This window comes from Cololabis saira, chromosome 15 (assembly GCF_033807715.1).
Source record: "Cololabis saira isolate AMF1-May2022 chromosome 15, fColSai1.1, whole genome shotgun sequence".
NCBI classification, from domain to species: domain Eukaryota; kingdom Metazoa; phylum Chordata; class Actinopteri; order Beloniformes; family Belonidae; genus Cololabis; species Cololabis saira.
The window spans coordinates 36,398,994-36,418,221 of NC_084601.1; the positions used below are offsets into that span (position 1 = coordinate 36,398,994).

Below are 19,228 nucleotides of genomic sequence, written 5' to 3' on the forward strand. Positions count from 1 at the left end.
GTGAGGGGTAAGATGGGGAGGGAACACGTGGGGAGACGGCAGACGTGTGACATCACCGCTGGTCGTCACAGACCAAGTGCTGCATTGCAGGGTAGCGAGACAAAACTCAGCCAAGAGGAGCACAGGGGAGGATTTTAGGAAAAGATGCAGGAAGAGAGGAGTAGAAAAAAGAGAAAAGCAAGAGGAGCAAGACAGAAAGGAGAGAAGGACTGATGACAGCAGAAAACATCTTTCATTTAACTTCTTCCCACTCGGTCCTGTTATGACACGGCCGACCACAATCACACTGCAAAAATTCAAAATCTTACCAGGAATATTTGTCTTATTTCTAGTTAAAATGTCTCATTTTTAGTCAAAAAATCTCATTACACTTAAAAAAAGAGTCATTACCAGAAAAATAACTTGTTATTTGACAATTTTCACCTGTTTCAAGTAAATTTTCACTTAAAATAAGTAGAAAAATCTGCTCATTAGCTCATTACAAGCTAAAAGATCTTGTTCCACTGGCAGATTTTTCTACTTATTTTAAGTGAAAATACTTGAAACAGGTGAAAATTGTTGTTTTTTCCAGTGATGAGTCTTGTTTTAAGTGCAATTAGATTTTTCGACTAAAAATGAGACATTTTAACTAGAAATAAGACAAAAATTCTTGTTAAGATTTTTAGTTTTTGCAGTGCACTTAAAACAAAGCACCTCTTCTTTATTTTCAATGGGATAAAACAGCTTTATTTTCATTTTCAAGCTCTCCTACCTCTGTAAATACATTAGGTTGATAGTTTGGCAAATTAGGTGGCTTACTGAATTTGAAAGGTATATTTTAAATTGAATCTGATGGAAGCTGACAAACTTTTGCTTATTATGTCTAACTATAATAAAGGTTCTGACATCGCTGCTTCAGATTAAGCTTATTTGAGTGGGCTTTCAATTAGGGAATAATAAAAAGACTCCTCTTTCCAACGTCTGTTATGATGAGAAACCATGACATCAGGAAAGTTGTTTGCACACGGGAACATCTGAGCGTTTACGAAGCTCAAGTCCTGCCAAAAATAAAAAGCCCAAATTCAGAGAGGATGAAAAGGAGATGTTGAATAAAAGGGAGAGCAAAGAGGAGGCCGTTTAAACCATCTTTTCAATTTAACCCTTGTGCTGTCTTCAGGTCAAGGAAGAAGGAAGGAAAGAAGGGATGAAGGAAGGGAGGAAAGAAGGGAGGAAAGAAGGACGGAAGGGAGAAAAGAAGGAAGGAAGGAAGGAAGGAAGGAAGGAAGGAAGGAAGGAAGGAAGGAAGGAAGGAAGGAAGGAAGGAAGGAAGGAAGGAAGGAAGGAAGGAAGGAAGGAAGGAAGGAAGGGAGGAAAGAAGGTAGAAAAGAAGGAAGGGAGGAAAGAAGGAAGGAAGGGAGAAAAGAAGGAAAGAAGGGAGGAAAGAAGGAAGGTAGGAAAGAAGGGATGAAGGAAGGAAGAAAGAAAATAAGGAAAGAAGGAAGGAAGGAAGGGAGGAAAGGAGGAAGGAAGGAAGGGAGGAAAGGAGGAAGGAAGGGTGAAAAGAAGGAAGGAAGGAAAAAAAGAAGGAAGGAAGAAAAGAAGGAAAGAAGGGAGAAAAGAAGGAAGGAAGGAAGGGAGGAAAGGAGGAAAGAAGGGAGAAAAGAAGGAAGGAAGGAAGGGAGGAAAGGAGGAAGGAAGGGTGAAAAGAAGGAAGGAAGGAAAAAAGAAGGAAGGAAGAAAAGAAGGAAGGAAGGGAGAAAAGAGGAAGGAAGGGAGGAAAGGAGGAAGGAAGGGAGGAAAGAAGGAAGGAAGGGAAAAAAGAAGGAAGGAAGGAAGGAAGGAAGGAAGGAAGGAAGGAAGGAAGGAAGGAAGGAAGGAAGGAAGGAAGGAAGGAAGGAAGGACGGAAGGAAGGAAGGAAAGAAGGGAGGAAAGAAGGAAGGAAAGAAGGAAGGAAGGAAGGAAAGGGAGGAAAGATTGGAGGAAAGAAGGAAGGAAGGGAAAAAAGAAGGAAGGAAGGAAGGAAGGAAGGAAGGAAGGAAGGAAGGAAGGAAGGAAGGAAGGAAGGAAGGAAGGAAGAAGGAAGGAAGGAAGGAAGGAAGGACGGAAGGAAGGAAAGAAGGGAGGAAAGAAGGAAGGAAGGGAAAAAATAAGGAAGGAAAGGAGGAAAGAAGGGAGGGAGAAAAGAAGGAAGGAAGGAAGGAAGGAAGGAAAGAAGGGAGGAAAGAAGGAAGGAAGGGAGGAAAGAAGGAAGGAAGGGAGAAAAGAGGAAGGAAGGAAGGGAGAAAAGAGGAAGGAAGGAAGGAAGGAAGGAAAGAAGGAAGGAAAGAAGGAAGGAAGGGAGGAAAGAAGGAAGGAAGAAAAGAAGGAAGGAAGGGAGAAAAGGAGGAAGGAAGGGAGGAAAGGAGGAAGGAAGGGAGGAAAGAAGGAAGGAAGGGAAAAAAGAAGGAAGGAAGGAAGGAAGGAAGGAAAGAAGGAAGGAAAGAAGGAAGGAAGGAAAAAAGAAGGAAGGAAGAAAAGAAGGAAGGAAGGGAGAAAAGGAGGAAGGAAGGGAGGAAAGGAGGAAGGAAGGGAGGAAAGAAGGAAGGAAGGGAAAAAAGAAGGAAGGAAGGAAGGAAGGAAGGAAGGAAGGAAGGAAGGAAGGAAGGAAGGAAGGAAGGAAGGAAGGAAGGAAGGACGGAAGGAAGGAAGGAAAGAAGGGAGGAAAGAAGGAAGGAAAGAAGGAAGGAAGGAAGGAAAGGGAGGAAAGATTGGAGGAAAGAAGGAAGGAAGGGAAAAAAGAAGGAAGGAAGGAAGGAAGGAAGGAAGGAAGGAAGGAAGGAAGGAAGGAAGGAAGGAAGGAAGGAAGGAAGAAGGAAGGAAGGAAGGAAGGAAGGACGGAAGGAAGGAAAGAAGGGAGGAAAGAAGGAAGGAAGGGAAAAAATAAGGAAGGAAAGGAGGAAAGAAGGGAGGGAGAAAAGAAGGAAGGAAGGAAGGAAGGAAGGAAAGAAGGGAGGAAAGAAGGAAGGAAGGGAGGAAAGAAGGAAGGAAGGGAGAAAAGAGGAAGGAAGGAAGGGAGAAAAGAGGAAGGAAGGAAGGAAGGAAGGAAAGAAGGAAGGAAAGAAGGAAGGAAGGGAGGAAAGAAGGAAGGAAGGGAGAAAAGAGGAAGGAAGGAAGGAAAGAAGGAAGGAAAGAAGGAAGGAAGGGAGGAAAGAAGGAAGGAAGGGAGAAAAGAGGAAGGAAGGAAGGGAGAAAAGAGGAAGGAAGGAAGGAAGGAACAGGAGAATTAGGTCATTTTGACCCAAAGACAGTACAAGGGTTAAGTTTACTGACACATAGAAGTTTAAGTTTACTGACACATAGAAGTTTAAGTTTACTGACATATAGAAGTTTAAGTTTACTGACATATAGAATGGAAGCGCTGGGAATCCTGATGAAGAAAAACTAGACTGGTTTGAAATGAAAATACTAAGGTTTTCACAAAGTTCTCTGCAGGAACATACTCGGCATCACAAACCTAAAAAGAGGAAGGACTGCAGCGCTTGCTGACAACAGATGGTTAAATCCTGGACGTGCTACTGTGAAGGAGCATCGATGCACCTGAATATTGACCTGCTGGCTCTGAATATTCTGTCTACGGAGAGAGTTACGTGCTGATGCAGCATGTGGCATCATCAGCTCCGTCGCTGCCAACTAATGCGACACTCGTGGCCCTCTGGGGATCTAAAACACACCTCTGATTCTGCTGCACTTCCAAGTGCTGGAAGTGTTGCTCAGGGACATGCAGCATCATTTTAGGATCCTTTTTTTTTTGTATCCTTGTTTTTATTTTTCCGACGAAATGAGGGCTTTTTTTCCCCCTAAACGTGCCCCAAAAGTCACCAAATTTTGCACCAAGCCAGGCCTGGCGAAAAAATGTGATATTTAATGGTTTGCATTAATGGGCGTGGCCTAATGGCTCAACAGCGCCCCCTAGAAAACTTTGTGCCTCAGGCCCCACAATACGGTTTGACGTACATGCACGAAAATCGGTACACACCTGTATCATGTCGCTTAAAGAAAAAAACTTAAAGAAAAGTCTCTTGGCGCCATGGCCGAAACTGAACAGGAAGTCGGCCATTTTGAATTAATCGTGTAATTTTGACGCAATTTATGCCATTTCTTCTACGTGCACCCAGGTGTGTTATACATCAAAATGTGCGTCTCCTTCCCGCGGCAACGTGCATTAATTTTCTCAGTCAAAAGCGTTACCGTGGCGACGATAGACGCCAAAAAGCGCGCCCCCCTTCATCTGATTGGTCCATATTTGATAGTCCCTACTTTCTGCAATAACTTTTTGAATGGTTGGATATAAAGAGTCGTGGGTTGTGTCCTCGGACTTAGTTTTGAGTCCTTGAACATAATTGGTGCAAATTAGCCCCGCCCCTTCATCTGATTCGTCGATATCTGATAGTTCCTACTTTCTGCCACAAGTTTTGAATGATTTGATATAGAGAGTCGTGGGTGGTTTCATCCACTAAATGTCCAGGCCTGAAGAATCTACATCAAGTCATACAAGTTTCCACTGCAGCCTGCAGAGGGCCCGTTCATCGCTGCTTGCAGCTTTAATTGGATGCTTTTTATTCAAATGCAACATTGATGGAGGAGGTTTTTTAGAAAGAATGACATGTTTTCAGATAAGAAAACTATCATCCATCATCAGATAGCTCCTCTGCACCAAGCACTTATGTAGATCAGGGATGTACATGCCACGACTTTCTGTTGCATAAACTGCTCAGGGTTGAATTTTGATGTTTGTTTTTTTTTTAATCCACAGAATAAAAAAAAAGCAGCAATACAAAAGTCAGGAAAAAATGTCAGTTAAGCGCCACACTGCTCCTGAAATGAATGAGGCTGAAGAGCTGACCACCGGAGGCCTCAGCAGGCTGGAGCCGTGAGCTCAGTGCTTTATTCCTCTCAGCCTTCAGTAGCAGAACGTTAATGTGTGTTGATGCACAACTGAGAAACATTTAAAGGGGACCTATTATGAAAACAGGTTTTCTCTTGCTTTAACATTTATAAAGTGGTCTCCCCTCAGCCTGCCAACTCAGAGAAGGAGGAAAGAACCAAATTCTGCAGTGTCTGTACAGCCGCCCGGATGATCCGTCCAGTGTTATGTGGATCTACGAGCCAATAAGATTCTGCGCATTTTCGTTACGTAACCAAAATACAAACCACGTCCACAACTATAAAAGCGTGTAACTGCATGAGCGTCCGACTATCGTAGCACTGCGTGACATCGTCTCTCTGTCCATCTCCCTCCAGCAGTTGCCACTTTATTGAGGTTTTTGTAGTGAAATGAGGAGGAATCATAGAGATAACTTCTCATTTCAACTAACTGGATCAGCCGTTCCTCATCATGACTGTTTCCTACAGCGCTTTCAACCGGCTTTCAACGAGAGCGGCAGGAAACGGCCAGCTCAAAACGACGCGTTGCGCTGCACAGCGCTGCACAGCGCTGCACAGCGCTGCACAGCGCTGTGCAGCGCTGTGCAGCGCTGCGGCCAGTTAGGACAGTCCAATAGAAAATAAAGCAATGGAATTGATTTTGTCGCTGACGCTCACTCGCATCGCATGCAGTGAGGACGCGGTGTAACTCTGCCGGCCGGAGCTTCCGCCATTTTTTCATAGCGGTGTATCGCGTCATTCGGGCAGCCAATCAGCACAGAGCCTCATTATAATAGCCCCGCCCACTCAGAATCCTGCATAGATAATGAGGTTAGAGAATGGGAAGATAAAGACATGGTTTAGAGGCTGAATTTCTAATTTATTTAGCAAAAACAATCAAAAGCTTGTTTTTAAGACATTCAAGGCCCGTTTAAAATAGACATTAGATGCCATAAAAGGTCCCCTTTAAGCAAAAGAGGACTCACTTCCAGTTCCCATCCTTGATGAGACACAGCTCTTTACCCCGTTGGACAGAGGTTTTGTAGCAGCTCTGCGTGTCCTCACTGACCTCCTGCAGCCTGAGAGACTGATGGGAGACTGAGAGCTTCCCGGACAGAAGCTGCACGGGAAATTACCTTCATACGAGGGCAGAGGCTCCACCACCTCAGCTGAACCCGGGACGCATCAGGTTTCAGCCGTTCTGAGAAACCGATCAATAATGCATTTACTGATGCATGTATTAGGAAGAATGAAATGTTTTCAGAGAAGGAAACTATCATCCATTATCAGATGGCCTCCTCTGCATCATACATGTTAGGAAAAGAGATGCTGCCACTATGACTTTTCTTTAAAAAATGTTTTTCTTTTAAATGGAGTCTATTTCTTACGGAAGAGTATTAGGGCCAGGCAGGAGAAAAATAAAAATAATATTTTAGAGAAGGAAGATTTTTTTTTCATTATGCACTTCGAGAAAAAAGTTGAAATGTTGAGAAAAAAATCGAAATGTTGAGAAAAAAATCGAAATGTTGAGAAAAAAGTTGAAAAGTCGAGATTAATCTTGAAGTACAATTTCGAGAAAAAAGTCGAAAAGTCGAGAAAAAAGTCTAAATTTCGTGAATAAAGTTGAAATGTTGAGAAAAAAGTTGAAATGTTGAGAAAAAAGTCGAAAAGTTGAGATTAATCTTGAAGTACAATTTCGAGAAAAAAGTCGAAATGTCGAGAAAAAAGTCGAAATGTTGAGAAAAAAGTCGAAAAGACGAGATTAATCTTGAAGTACAATTTCGAGAAAAAAGTCGAAATGTTGAGAAAAAAGTCGAAATGTCGAGAAAAAAGTCGAAATGTTGAGAAAAAAGTCGAAAAGACGAGATTAATCTTGAAGTACAATTTCGAGAAAAAAGTCGAAATGTTGAGAAAAAAGTCGAAATGTCGAGAAAAAAGTCGAAATGTGTAGAAAAAAGTCGAAAAGTCGAGAAAAAAGTCTAAATTTCGTGAATAAAGTTGAAATGTTGAGAAAAAAGTCGAAATGTCTAGAAAAAAGTCGAAAAGTCGAGATTAATCTTGAAGTACAATTTCGAGAAAAAAGTCGAAATGTCGAGAAAAAAGTCTAAATTTCGTGAATAAAGTTGAAATGTTGAAAAAAGGCGGAATTTCGACTTAATTCACGAAATTTCGACTTTTTTCTTGACATTATATTTCAACATTAATCTCGACATTTCAACCTTTTTCTCGACATTACAACTTTTTTCTCAAAGTCCACAATAAAAAAAAATCCTCCACTCTCTTTTTTTTTTTTTTCTCTTGCATGGCCCTAATACTCTTCTGTAATTTCTTAGGCAGGCTAAACAGAATAAAGTTGACACAGAAATGAAATGATGGGCTTCATGATTTTGACCTTTGCCTTTTCACCTGTAACACTTACATCTCTGGCACGAGCTCTCTGAAGGCTAATTTAACCCAAGTATGGCCTTTAGTCTGGATATTTGAGGATGTGAGGTTTCAGACATGCAGCTTCTGCACGTGCAGGTCAACAGCTGCTTTGTACTGGACCATTTCTAAGTTTAATAGTCTCATTTTCTTTCAGTGAGTAACAGTATGATCAAGCAGTGATTCTACACACATCTCTAAATGGCTCATTCCCATTTTATCAAAAACAAACCTCTTAAATAATTCTATATTGTACCAATCAACCACAACATTTTAAGCTTTTAAATAATTTATCAACAATCAATGCTTTACTATGTCAAAAACGAAATTTGCTTGCTGGCCTAACAGCAGCAAAAAAGAAAATAGCAGTAAGATGGAAACCACCAACAATCTCCCATTGGTATCTGACTTTTCTTGATATTATCTATCTGGAAATATCTACAGCCCCAATCCATAATGCAAAACAACTAAATATTTTATTTTGGTATATGGCAGCAGATCAAATTAAGGCCAAACTTGAAAGATGTATTTAAAATTGATATAGACTACTTTGTTGCAGCTATCCTAGTTCAGCTTTTGATATTATTATGTTTTGCCTTTGTTTTTTTTTTATCCTTTGTGTTAATGAATATGTGTTAATGTTTGTTTAACATCATTGACTACGTTTACATGCAGTCAATATTCGGGTTATTGCTAATATTCCGGTTACTGAAACATTCGGAATATTCCGTTTACATGGTAATTAATCATTCTGGATATCTGGATCAAACCAGCGACGCGTGGAGAACGTGATGACGCAATTACCATCATTTCTGCTTCTTCTTCCTGTATCCAAATTCAAAACAAATGCTGCTTCGCGCAACTTTTCTCTCACCTTCTTTTAAATCTGGCTATCCCGGTACTTTCTACCGTCTACAAATGCCAAGAATATTCATATCCTTCATTACATTTATGAAGTGATTAGTCTCCTCCTGGTCTTGTGTTTCTCCGTGTTTATAAGAACTTCCTGGACTCAAAAGACCAGGATTCCTTGTGAACAGAGCATGTGCAGAAAACACATTTATGTTCAGTTTGATGGAGATATTCTGTTTGGCGTTTACATGACCCAATATTCAGGTTTTAAAATGAGTAACCCAGGGCTCATATTCAGGTTTTTAAAAACACAAATATGAGCAAATAAGAAAATTATAAAAAAAAATCAAAACATTTGATCACAAAAAAGAAATTGTCACCATCTGCATCAGGAGAAGTGATCAGTTCTGTCAGAATAACTGCAGCTTCTGTCTACTACGAGGTCAGGAGTTCCTTACCTCCTCTTGTACTCGTCCCTCTCCCTCTTGACCTTGGCCAGCACGTTGTACAGAGCCCTGATCTCGGGCGTGATGGTGTCGATCTGGACCCCGACTCCGTCTGGGTGTCTCCAGGAGACGCCGGGCCCGGCCACGCAGGCGTCCCGGCCCAGGCCCAGGCCCGAGCGGCGGGCGTGGTTGAAGGACCAGATGCTGCCGGGGAGGAAGCGCGGCGGGGGAGCCAGGCCGCTTGCCGTGTTGGTGCCGGCCGTGTTGGTCCCGGCGTGGGAGCAGAACCTCTCGTTGATGTTGCTGAAGCTCCGGGCCGGGTCGCAGGGACTCCGGGCCGGGCTGAACGAGCCGTCGTTCGTGGTGAGGTTGGAGTTGGAGTCCGTGCTGATGCTGCTCCCACTGAAGGGCTTGTTGTCAAACTGCGGGGAAGGGTTCATGGTGGGGGAAAGAAAAATCGATATTGCAATATATTGTTGCGCTCTCTGTCGCAATAAATAATCGATAAACTGCACTGCAAAAACTCAAAATCTTACCAGGAATATTTGTCTTATTTCTAGTTAAAATGTCTCATTTTTAGTCAAAAAATGTCATTACACTTAAAACAAGAAAAACAACTTGTTATTTGACAATTTTCACCTGTTTCAAGTAATTTTTCACTTGAAATAAGTAGAAAAATCTGCCAGTGGGACAAGATTTATCTTCTCATTACAAGCAAAAAAATCTTGTTCCACTGGCAGATTTTTCTACTTATTTCAAGTGAAAATCTACTTGAAACAGGTAAAAATTGTTGTTTTTTCCAGTGATGAGTCTTGTTTTAAGTGTAATGCAGGGGTCTCAAACTCGCGGCCCGCGGGCCAAATGCGGCCCGCCGGACGCTAGTTTGAGGCCCCCGCCTTGATATGAAAGTTTAATGTTAGTGCGGCCCGCGCGAGTTTGACATGGATGCTGTATGGTATCATGTACCCAGAAATGACAGCTTAAAGCTGTGTGCACACCGGACACAATTGACACGATTTTGTCCCGCCCATACGCGAGCGAGCCCGCCTGTTTTGCTTTTTCTCTCATCATCCATGACTGAGATCACCACCATCACTGCGCTGTACTGCTCTGAAAGTCCGAAGCTCCGCTGTCATTTCTGGGTACATGATACCCTCTGGAGGCGTCACATTCTCCCTAGTTCTCCCTATAAACGTGCATTTTTTTCACACTGACAGGCTCAGATAGTTACAATAAGTGTCCGACAACATACTAGAAAGGAGAAATGAACGTATGTCTACCTTTAGCTTGAGATCGCTGTTTGTTGTTGTTCTGCTGCTGTGTGGACTAAAGGGGTGTTCACAGCAAAAGCGACAAAAATAATCGCAAAATACTCAAAAATACTCCCATGGTCAGTAAACGGCCGCCGGTAAACTGTGGGTTTTTCCCCCAGTTCTCTCCTTCAGTGCTGCTGCTCTGAGCCGGCTGCCTGCCAGCTAGCAGTGGTTCAGTCCTCCGGTCCAGTCCCGCGAAAAAAATAAACAACCTCCGGTCTGCATTGACTTTGTATGTAATCTCGTCGGTTTTCCCCCGGTTCTCTCCCTCCGAAACTCCCGGTCAGGTAAACCGCCAGCGAACTCCGGTCCAGTCCCATTCCCCCGGTCAGGGGAAGTTCACAGGGGATTCACCGGCTCTCTCCTCCCGGTCAGTAAACAGGGGATTCACCGGCTCTCTCCCTCCAGAGCCGGCTGCGAAACATAAACTCTCCTGGTCGTTAAACGGTTGTCGGTAAACTCTGTCTTCCATAAACTGCAGCGGGCACAGCAGCCTGCAGGACACCGCACAGGACCTGTGTGCAGTAACGTTATGAGACTCTCCACACTGATTGGCTCTCGCAACAAACAGCGATCTCAAGCTAAAGGTAGACATACGTTCATTTCTCCTTTCTAGTATGTTGTCGGACACTTATTGTAACTATCTGAGCCTGTCAGTGTGAAAAAAATGCACGTTTATAGGGAGAACTTATAATATAAATATTAAACGGCCACCACAAACACTTTGTGTTTCCATGGTTTCTGACGTTCAACCAATCACTAACTGTGCCGTGCTCGACGTCATATGCAGGCGCAGGACCCTGAGCCAATCTGGTACCAGCGGAAATTACGTTCTTTGTACGTCAGCTAAACACTAAAACTTAAACTTCAACACAACAGCGATACCTAGTGGAATTATATATTACACAGCCCCAAACATGTCTTTCTCAAAGCCTGCAGTGAAGAGAAAGGTTGGTGATGAGCACAGACAATTTCAGGAAAAGTGGGAAATTCAGTATTTCTTTGTGGAGCACAGGGGCACTCCGACGTGTCTTATTTGCACAGAGAAAGTTGCGGTGCATAAGGAATACAATTTGAAACGTCATTACACAACTAGACATGCTGAGGACTATGCAAAATACCAGGGAGATGAGAGAGCCAACCGAGTTGCCAATCTTAAAACATGTCTACTGAAGCAACAAGATTTTTTTAAGAAAGTAACCAAAGAGAATAACGCAGCAGTCGAAGCTAGCTATGTGGTTAGTGAGATGATTGCTAAAGCAGGAAAGCCATTTACAGAAGGTGAATTTGTCAAAAAGTGCCTGTTACAGGCTGCAAGTATTGTCTGTCCAGAAAAGAAAGGTCAGTTCAGCAACATCAGCCTTTCTGCCAACACCGTGGCAGAGCGCATTTGTGACATGTCAAGTGACATTTATGATCAACTGTGTGAGAAAGCAAAATGTTTCAGTGTATACTCAGTCGCTCTTGATGAGACCACAGACATCACTGACACTGCCCAGCTCGCAATATATGTCCGTGGTGTTGATGACAATTTTGAAGTGACAGAGGAGTTGCTCACAGTAATGCCAATGCATGGCCAGACCACCGCTCAGGAGATATTTCACCAGCTGTGTGATGCCATTGAGAATGCCGGTTTTTCATGGAAGAGATTTGTTGGGATAACAACTGATGGAGCGCCATCAATGACAGGGAGGAAAAATGGACTGGTGGCACTTGTTCAAAAAAAACTGGAAGAGGAGGGTGTGGAGGAAGCCATAGCTCTGCACTGCATTATCCATCAGCAGGCCCTTTGCAGCAAATGCCTGAAATTTGACAACGTGATGTCTGTTGTTGTGCAATGCATCAACCACATCAGATCCAGGGGCTTAAAACACAGAAGGTTCCGTGCTTTTTTAGAAGAAATGGAGTCAGAATATGGGGACGTGCTTTACTTCACCGAGGTACGTTGGCTCAGCAGGGGAAACATGTTGAAGAGATTTTTTGAGTTGAGAGCAGAAGTGAAAGTCTTCATGGAGAAGAATGGGGTGGCTGTTCCTGTGTTAAGTGATCCTATATGGCTCATGGACTTAGCTTTTCTTGTTGATGTCACGCATGAGCTTAATGTACTGAACAAGAGGTTACAAGGCCAGGGGCAACTTGTCAGTGCTGCCTATGACAATGTGAGAGCATTCTCCACAAAACTTATGCTATGGAAAGTTCAGCTATCTCAGACAAACCTTTGCCATTTCCCAGCATGCAAGGCACTTGTGGATGCAGGCACACCATTCAGTGGTGAGAAGTATGCTGATGCCATTTTGAAGCTACAGGAGGAATTTGACCACAGATTTGCAGACTTCAAGACGCACAGAGCCACATTTCAAATTTTTGCGGACCCCTTCTCCTTTGATGTGCAAGATGCCCCTCCTGTGCTTCAAATGGAGCTCATTGACCTGCAGTGCAACTCTGAACTCAAAGCCAAGTTCAGGGAGGTGAGTGGAAGAGCAGACAAGCTTGGGCAATTTTTGAGAGAATTGACTCCCAGCTTCCCTGAGCTTTCCAGAATGTTCAAGCGGACCATGTGCCTTTTTGGGAGCACGTACTTGTGTGAAAAGCTCTTCTCCACCTTGAACTTCAATAAGTCCAAGTACAGGACCAGACTTACTGATGAGCATCTTCAAAGTCTACTGAGGGTCTCAATTGCTTCCTCCCTCAAGCCAAATGTGGCTCGGCTATGCGAGAGGAAGCGCTGCCAGACATCTAGCCAAAAGTAGGCAAGAGAAGCCATGTTCAGAACAGTTCATGTTGAAAGTTTCATTAATGTTCATGTTAAAGGTTAAATAACTGTTAATACTGTTAATTTGAATCTGAAAAAAAATAATTTCTCTACCCACCAACTATATGTGGTTTCTTAAGTTTTTCTTATTTGCTGTTTTATTATTATTTTATTTATTTATTACTGATTGATTGATTTATTTTCTTTATTCTTTATTTGTTTATTTATTTTTTCATCTTATTTTGTGTAGAAAATTAAAAATTAAGATATTTGAGAACAGTGGAATGTTTTATCAGAGCTTTTCTTGTGGAAAACCGGAACCAAAGCACTGAAAAAGTGTAGGGTATAGCAGAAGCAAAAGCATTGAAGACAGTTTTTTTTTTCTTTTTTTTTCTGTTTTTAATAAATGCGTTTTTTTTGTTGAAAACCTGATGCGGCCCAGCCTCACCCAGACCCTAGCTCCAGTGGCCCCCAGGTAAATTGAGTTTGAGACCCCTGGTGTAATGAGATTTTTTTTTACTAAAAATGAGACATTTTAACTAGAAATAAGACAAATATTCTTGGTAAGATTTTGAGTTTTTGATGTGTGACGGCAAATATCGATATTTTATTACAACACATAATGGATTTACGCAGTTGTCACCACACTATTGTTCATGCACTTCAATTTGTCCAGCTGTGCACATTTACCAGCCTAGTAGGCAGTGAGGTAGCCTACTATGCTAAATTAAGTTGCTTACTGACTTTTCAGTATTAGAAACAAAGCAGTGCACTGTCCTGGTTTATATAAAACATGTTATTAATGTTCATGCCCTTTAATATGTCCAGCTGTACAGTGTTTACATTTACAAGACTAGCAGGCAGTGAGGAAATATACAAATGCACATTCTTTGTACATTGTATGAAGTTTTGGCATTGAATAAATACATAACTACAGACGTTTTACGGGTATTTTTTTCTTTTTCAGTCACATATATCGTGATATAGCTTTGATGAAATTTCACGATCACGATGAAATTTCTTACAATATATCAAATATCGTAGATATCGTGTATCGTGATATTATCGTTATCGTGGACCACATATCGCCACAGTACACTGACATAAATATTGTGCTTGATCTACTTAAAAAAAATAAGTCATCTTTTTCATTGAGATTATTATGTAGATCAAGAAAGACTAGTCTTTGTATAAACTACTTAATTTTATGTATGTAAATAATACATTTTGCAAGTACAGTCAACTTAATTGTGTTAATTTTACTTTATTTATCAAAATTAAGTTGACTTTACTTGCAAATGAATTTTGTGCATACTAAAAATTAAGTAGTTTATACAAAGACTAATCTTTCTTGATTTACATAAAAATCTCATGCGAAAAAGTTGCCTTAATTTTTTTAAAGTATAGATCAAGCAAGATATTTTTTACTATGGTGTTCTACTTAAAGGGGATCTATTATGAAAAACACGTTTTTTTTTCTTGCTTTAACATATATAAAGTGGTCTCCCCTCAGCCTGCCAACTCAGAGAAGGAGGAAAGCAACCAGATTCTGCAGTGTCTGTACAGCCGCCCGGATGATCCATCCAGTGTGATGTGGATCTACGAGCCGTTCAGATTCGCGCATTTTCGTTACGTAACCAAAATGCAAACCACGCCCACAACTATAAAACCGTGTAACTGCATGAGAGCGTCCAACTATCGTAGCACTGCGTGACATCGGACGCTCTCTGTCCATCTCCCTCCAGCAGCTGCCACTTTATTGAGGTTTTTGTAGTGAAATGAGGAGGAATCATAGAGATAACTTCTCATTTCAACTAACTGGATCAGCCGTTCCTCATCATGACTGTTTCCTACAGCGCTTTCAACCGGCTTTCAACGCGAGTGACAGGAAGAAAATAGAAGCAGGGCGTCCGACAAATGTTCAGCTCAAAACGTCCAGTTAGGACATTCCAATAGAAAATAAAGCAATGGAAATGATTTTGTCGCTCGCATCGCATGCATTTAGGACACGGTGTAACTCCGGCGGCCGGAGCTTCCTCCATTTTTTCGTAGCGGTGTATTGTGTCATTCAGGCAGCCAATCAGCACAGAGCCTCATTACCATAGCCCCGCCCACTCAGAATCCCTCATAGATAATGAGGTTAGAGAATGGGAAGATAAAGACATGGTTTAGAGGCTGAATTTCTAATTTATTTAGCAAAACCAATCAAAAGCTTGTTTTTAAGACATTCAAGGCCTGTTTAAAATAGGTATTAGTTGCCATAATAGGTCCCCCTTAAATAAAGCATGTTTCATCTAAACGTTGGTCAATCTGCCCAATAGATTAAAATTGTTAAAGGAAAAGTAAATACAACAAGATCATTGCTTGTTGTTTGTGTGTAAATGAAAAGATTGCCTGGGATTACAGAAATACTGCTTGTTAAGGAAAAAATGCACAATGTCTTGTTTTTTGAACAAATGCAGATTAAGTTCAAAACTAGATGTATTCATGTAAAGCAACAAACCTCATTTTTAATTGTTAATATCACAGATTTAAATATGTTATATTTACATGCGCTTAGATCAGGGGTCGGCAACTAGAGCTCTAGAGCCGCGTGCGGCTCTTTAGCGACGCCCTAGTGGCTCCTGGAGCTTTTTAAAAAATGTTTGACCTTTTTTTTCCTTTTTTTTCTTTTTTTCCTTTTTCTTCTCTTTTTTCCTTTTTTTCTCTTCTTTTTTTTCTTCTTTTTTTCCTTGTTTTCTTCCTTTTTCCTTTCCTTTTTAATCTCGACATTTTGACTTTTTGCTCTAAATTTTGACATTTTTTTCGACATTTGGACTTTTTTCTCAACATTTCGACTTTTTTCTCGAGATTTTGACTATTTCCTCGACATTTCAACTTTTTTCTCAACATTTCGAGTTTTTTCTCGACATTTGGACCTTTTTCTCAATATTGTACTTCAACATTAATCTTGACATTTCGACTTTTTTCTCGAAGTGCATAATGAAAAAAAAATCTTCCCTCAGTTATAACTAGATACATGCAGCGACTTTTCATTTTTTGCAGCTCCAGACACATTTGTTTTTTGTGTTTTTGGTCCAATATGGCTCTTTCAACATTTTGGGTTGCCGACCCCTGGCTTAGATGTGTTTTTTCCAGTGTATTGATGGGTTACCTGTATGGTCGGGGACAGCAGTCCTCCGGGTTGGTATGAGCTGCTGAGGTTGAGATGATGCGGGTTCAGGCTCGGTCCTGCTGGGATAAAGCCGGTCTGGACCCCTTGGTCCTTGGTGGGGGGTCTGTCGCTGTTCCCCCCCTCTAGGGCTTGCTGCAGCTGCTTCTCCAGCAGCTTGTTCCTCCTCTCCAGCTCGTGCACCTTGGCCAGGAAGCAGCGGAAGCGCAGGTTGAGCGTCTTCAGGACGCTGATGTTGGAGCCCAGGTCGTTGCGCAGCGCCGCGGCCGCCGGGGGGACGCGGTGCAGCGGGGCCCCATGCAGGTGCGGGTAGGACTGGGCCCCCAGGTCCCAATCCGGGCCCAGACCACCGTGGTCCCCCAGGAAGTACCCCGGCTCCGGGAGGATGGAGTCGCCCTGCTGGCCCGGCATCATGTGGTGCTGATGCTGCAGAGGAGGCAGCAAGCCGCTCTCCCCCAGGACCGGGTTCATGCTCGAGTAGGAGAAGCGGAAATGCTCGAAATCCGGCATGAACCCCGACTTCTGTAGATTCAGCTTCGGCAGGTAATCGTGTGTTAATAAACACTTATTGATCCGAACTGGTTATGATCGGGCCAGGGCCAGCGTTTCCTGATTTCTGCAGATGATGAGCTGCGGTCTGGAAGTCAGACGCAAGATGTTTTAAACGGCCTCAAATTGCAGCAAATAACACAATCTCAAGATAGTATATATGCAAACCAAGAACGAGCCTTTATATTAGCCGAAAAAAAGCTGGACCTTGCAGCAAAAATGAGATTGGAGGCCAAAATTTAAGGATGTAATGCTGCGTTCCATTTACCTCGGAAGTCGGAACTCGGAACTGGGAATGACGTCACAGCCGAGTTATCAGCGTTCCAGTTACAAAGTAGGTAAACAAGTTTGTAGTTCGCATATACCACATGAAAAATGTAAATTACACTATAGCAGCATATATATGCCGAACAATACTTGTATACGACTGATTTGGTGTGACCAAAACTAGCTACGAATTTTTACAGAGCTCTCTTCTACTGTTTACAACCGGGGCAGCCATCTTGGAATGTGAACTCGGGGGTGGTGAAGACTCTCCCACTTTCCCAGTGGGAAATCCCACTTCGAGGGGCGTTCCAGTTGAAAATTCCGACTGGGAACTGGGAAATCCCCACTTCCAAGGACAAATGGAACGCGGCATAACACAATCTCAAGATAGTATACATGCAAACCAAGAATGAGCCTCTATATTAGCAGAAAAAAAGCTGGACATTGCAGCAAAAATGAGATTGGAGGCCAAAATTTACTTTTACGCAGCGCTCGTTAAGGATATTAATCACATCCGTGACGCGTCTGTTATTCCATAACATGCAGGGTTTTTCCCCCCATTAAGCAACCCCCCACAAAACATACCATAGTCACTTAAAATCTATATTAGAAAAGTACCTGGCTGTCGGAGGAAACGTTAATCCCGGTTTAGGTGAATGAGTGGAAGTGCGGAGATGCGGCAGAGCTCAGGAATAAACACAAGTGAATGAGTGAATGAATGACTGCGGCTGCACTTTACCGTACACTCCGTGGCGCATGCGCACCGACAAGATCCAACGCTACCGCAATACACATCAAATACAAGCACTGTGATTTGCAATGGGGTTAGTTATTTAACAGAGGTGTGAAAAGTATTCACATTCATTACTCAGGTAGAAGTATAGATACTAGAGTTTAAAAATACTCCTGTAGAAGTTGAAGTATCAACTCAAGTTTTTTACTCAAGTAAAAGTATAAAAGTACTGGTTTCAAAACTACTTAAAGTATAAAAGTAAAAGTAATGTAAGGGGGAAAAAAGCCATTAAGGACAAAAGCCATTGAAAATGAATGCATCTTAGTATAATGCAAGTATATTAAAGAAGCATATATGTGTACTATTGAGCATTAACATGTGTTTCAGAGAGCAGGAGATATGATGACTAGTTACCTATAAGTATTGTAATGGTGCAAAAAGTCAAACTTCAGAGGCATGTTATCATTTATCCTAACCTTTATTGGAATGTACATCCAAGTTTAGTTGCAGGAATCTGAGGGAACGGATGTAAGAACAAAACTGGACAAGAACATCTGAAACAACCACAACCAAATTCACTCTATCCGGATGGAGCAATTTAACTGGATAGTTTTTTTTAAAGGCCGAAATGAAATAGAGTAACGAGGCTGTTTTTAAAATGTAAGGAGTAAAAAGTACAGATAATTGCGTGAAAATGTAAGGAGTAAAAGTAAAAAGTCGTCTGAAAAATAATTACTCCAGTGAAGTATAGATAACCAAAATTCCTACTTAAGTAAGGTAATGAAGTATTTGTACTTCGTTACTTGACACCTCTGTTATTTAAACACAAAAAAAAAAGATAAAGTCCATCATCCTCAAAAGTATCTGCCCATACTTTTAAGTTTCCATTTAATCAAACTATTACCTCTTAACAAGAAATCAATCAGGCGGCAACACCAGGAAACTGGACCATATTACACCGGTCATGAATAGAAATCCTTTATTATAATACAATGAGATTAGGACGCAGCTCCATAAAAGTGCACACATGCAAAGACTATGTAAACAACAAAATAAGAAACAGGAAACGAATATATATACAGGACTGTCTCAGAAAATTAGAATATTGTGATAAAGTCCTTTATTTTCTGTAATGCAAAAATGTCATACATTCTGGATTCATTACAAATCAGCTGAAATATTGCAAGCCTTTTATTTTAATATTGCTGATCATGGCTTACAGCTTAAGAAAAGTCAAATATCCTATCTCAAAAAATTAGTATATTCTGGGAATCTTAATCTTAAACTGTAAGCCATGATCAGCAATATTAAAATAATAAAAGGCTTGCAATATTTCAGTTGATTTGTAAAGAATCCAGAATGTATGACATTTTTGTTTTTTTAATTTCATTACAGAAAATAAAGAACTTTATCACAATTATAATTTTCTGAGACAGTCCTGTACACTATGAAAATAAATGGATGAGAGAATAATGCACATGAGTGAAAGAATATTGCACTTGAAGGGATGAATGCATAATGGCAATCGCTACACTGGCTTCCAGTGAGTCAAAGGATAGAGTTTAAAATCTTACTGCTGGTTTACAAAGACCTGAATGGTCTTGGATCAAAACACATGCTGGATCTGTTAGTTCCTATGAAGCTCCCAGACCCCTGAGCTTCATCTGGATCTGGTTTGTTGTGGTTCCAGAACCAGAACCAAGCAAGGTGAGGCAGCGTTCAGTTATTCTGCTCCTCACCCGTGGAACAAACTTCCTGTAGACCTGAGGTCTGCTGCAACTGTAGATCCTTTAAATCAGGATAAAAACATTACTGTTTACTGAAGCTTACTCCTAAAT

At 41.5% G+C, this 19,228-nt stretch overlaps 1 protein-coding gene across 1 annotated transcript in view; it reads right to left on the bottom strand.

The window, feature by feature from the left end:
- The window catches only part of iffo1a (intermediate filament family orphan 1a), a 42,898-nt gene extending 26,438 nt beyond the window's left edge, over positions 1 to 16,460 (bottom strand). Inside the window, exons 1-2 of the mRNA XM_061741455.1 lie at positions 15,824 to 16,460; positions 8,617 to 9,026 (exon numbers count right to left, since the gene is read on the bottom strand). Of these exons, the coding sequence (XP_061597439.1) occupies positions 8,617 to 9,026; positions 15,824 to 16,351 (938 nt within the window). The 5' untranslated portion in view covers positions 16,352 to 16,460. The remainder of the gene's footprint in view (positions 1 to 8,616; positions 9,027 to 15,823) is intronic.
- Positions 16,461 to 19,228: the final 2,768 nt, after the last annotated feature.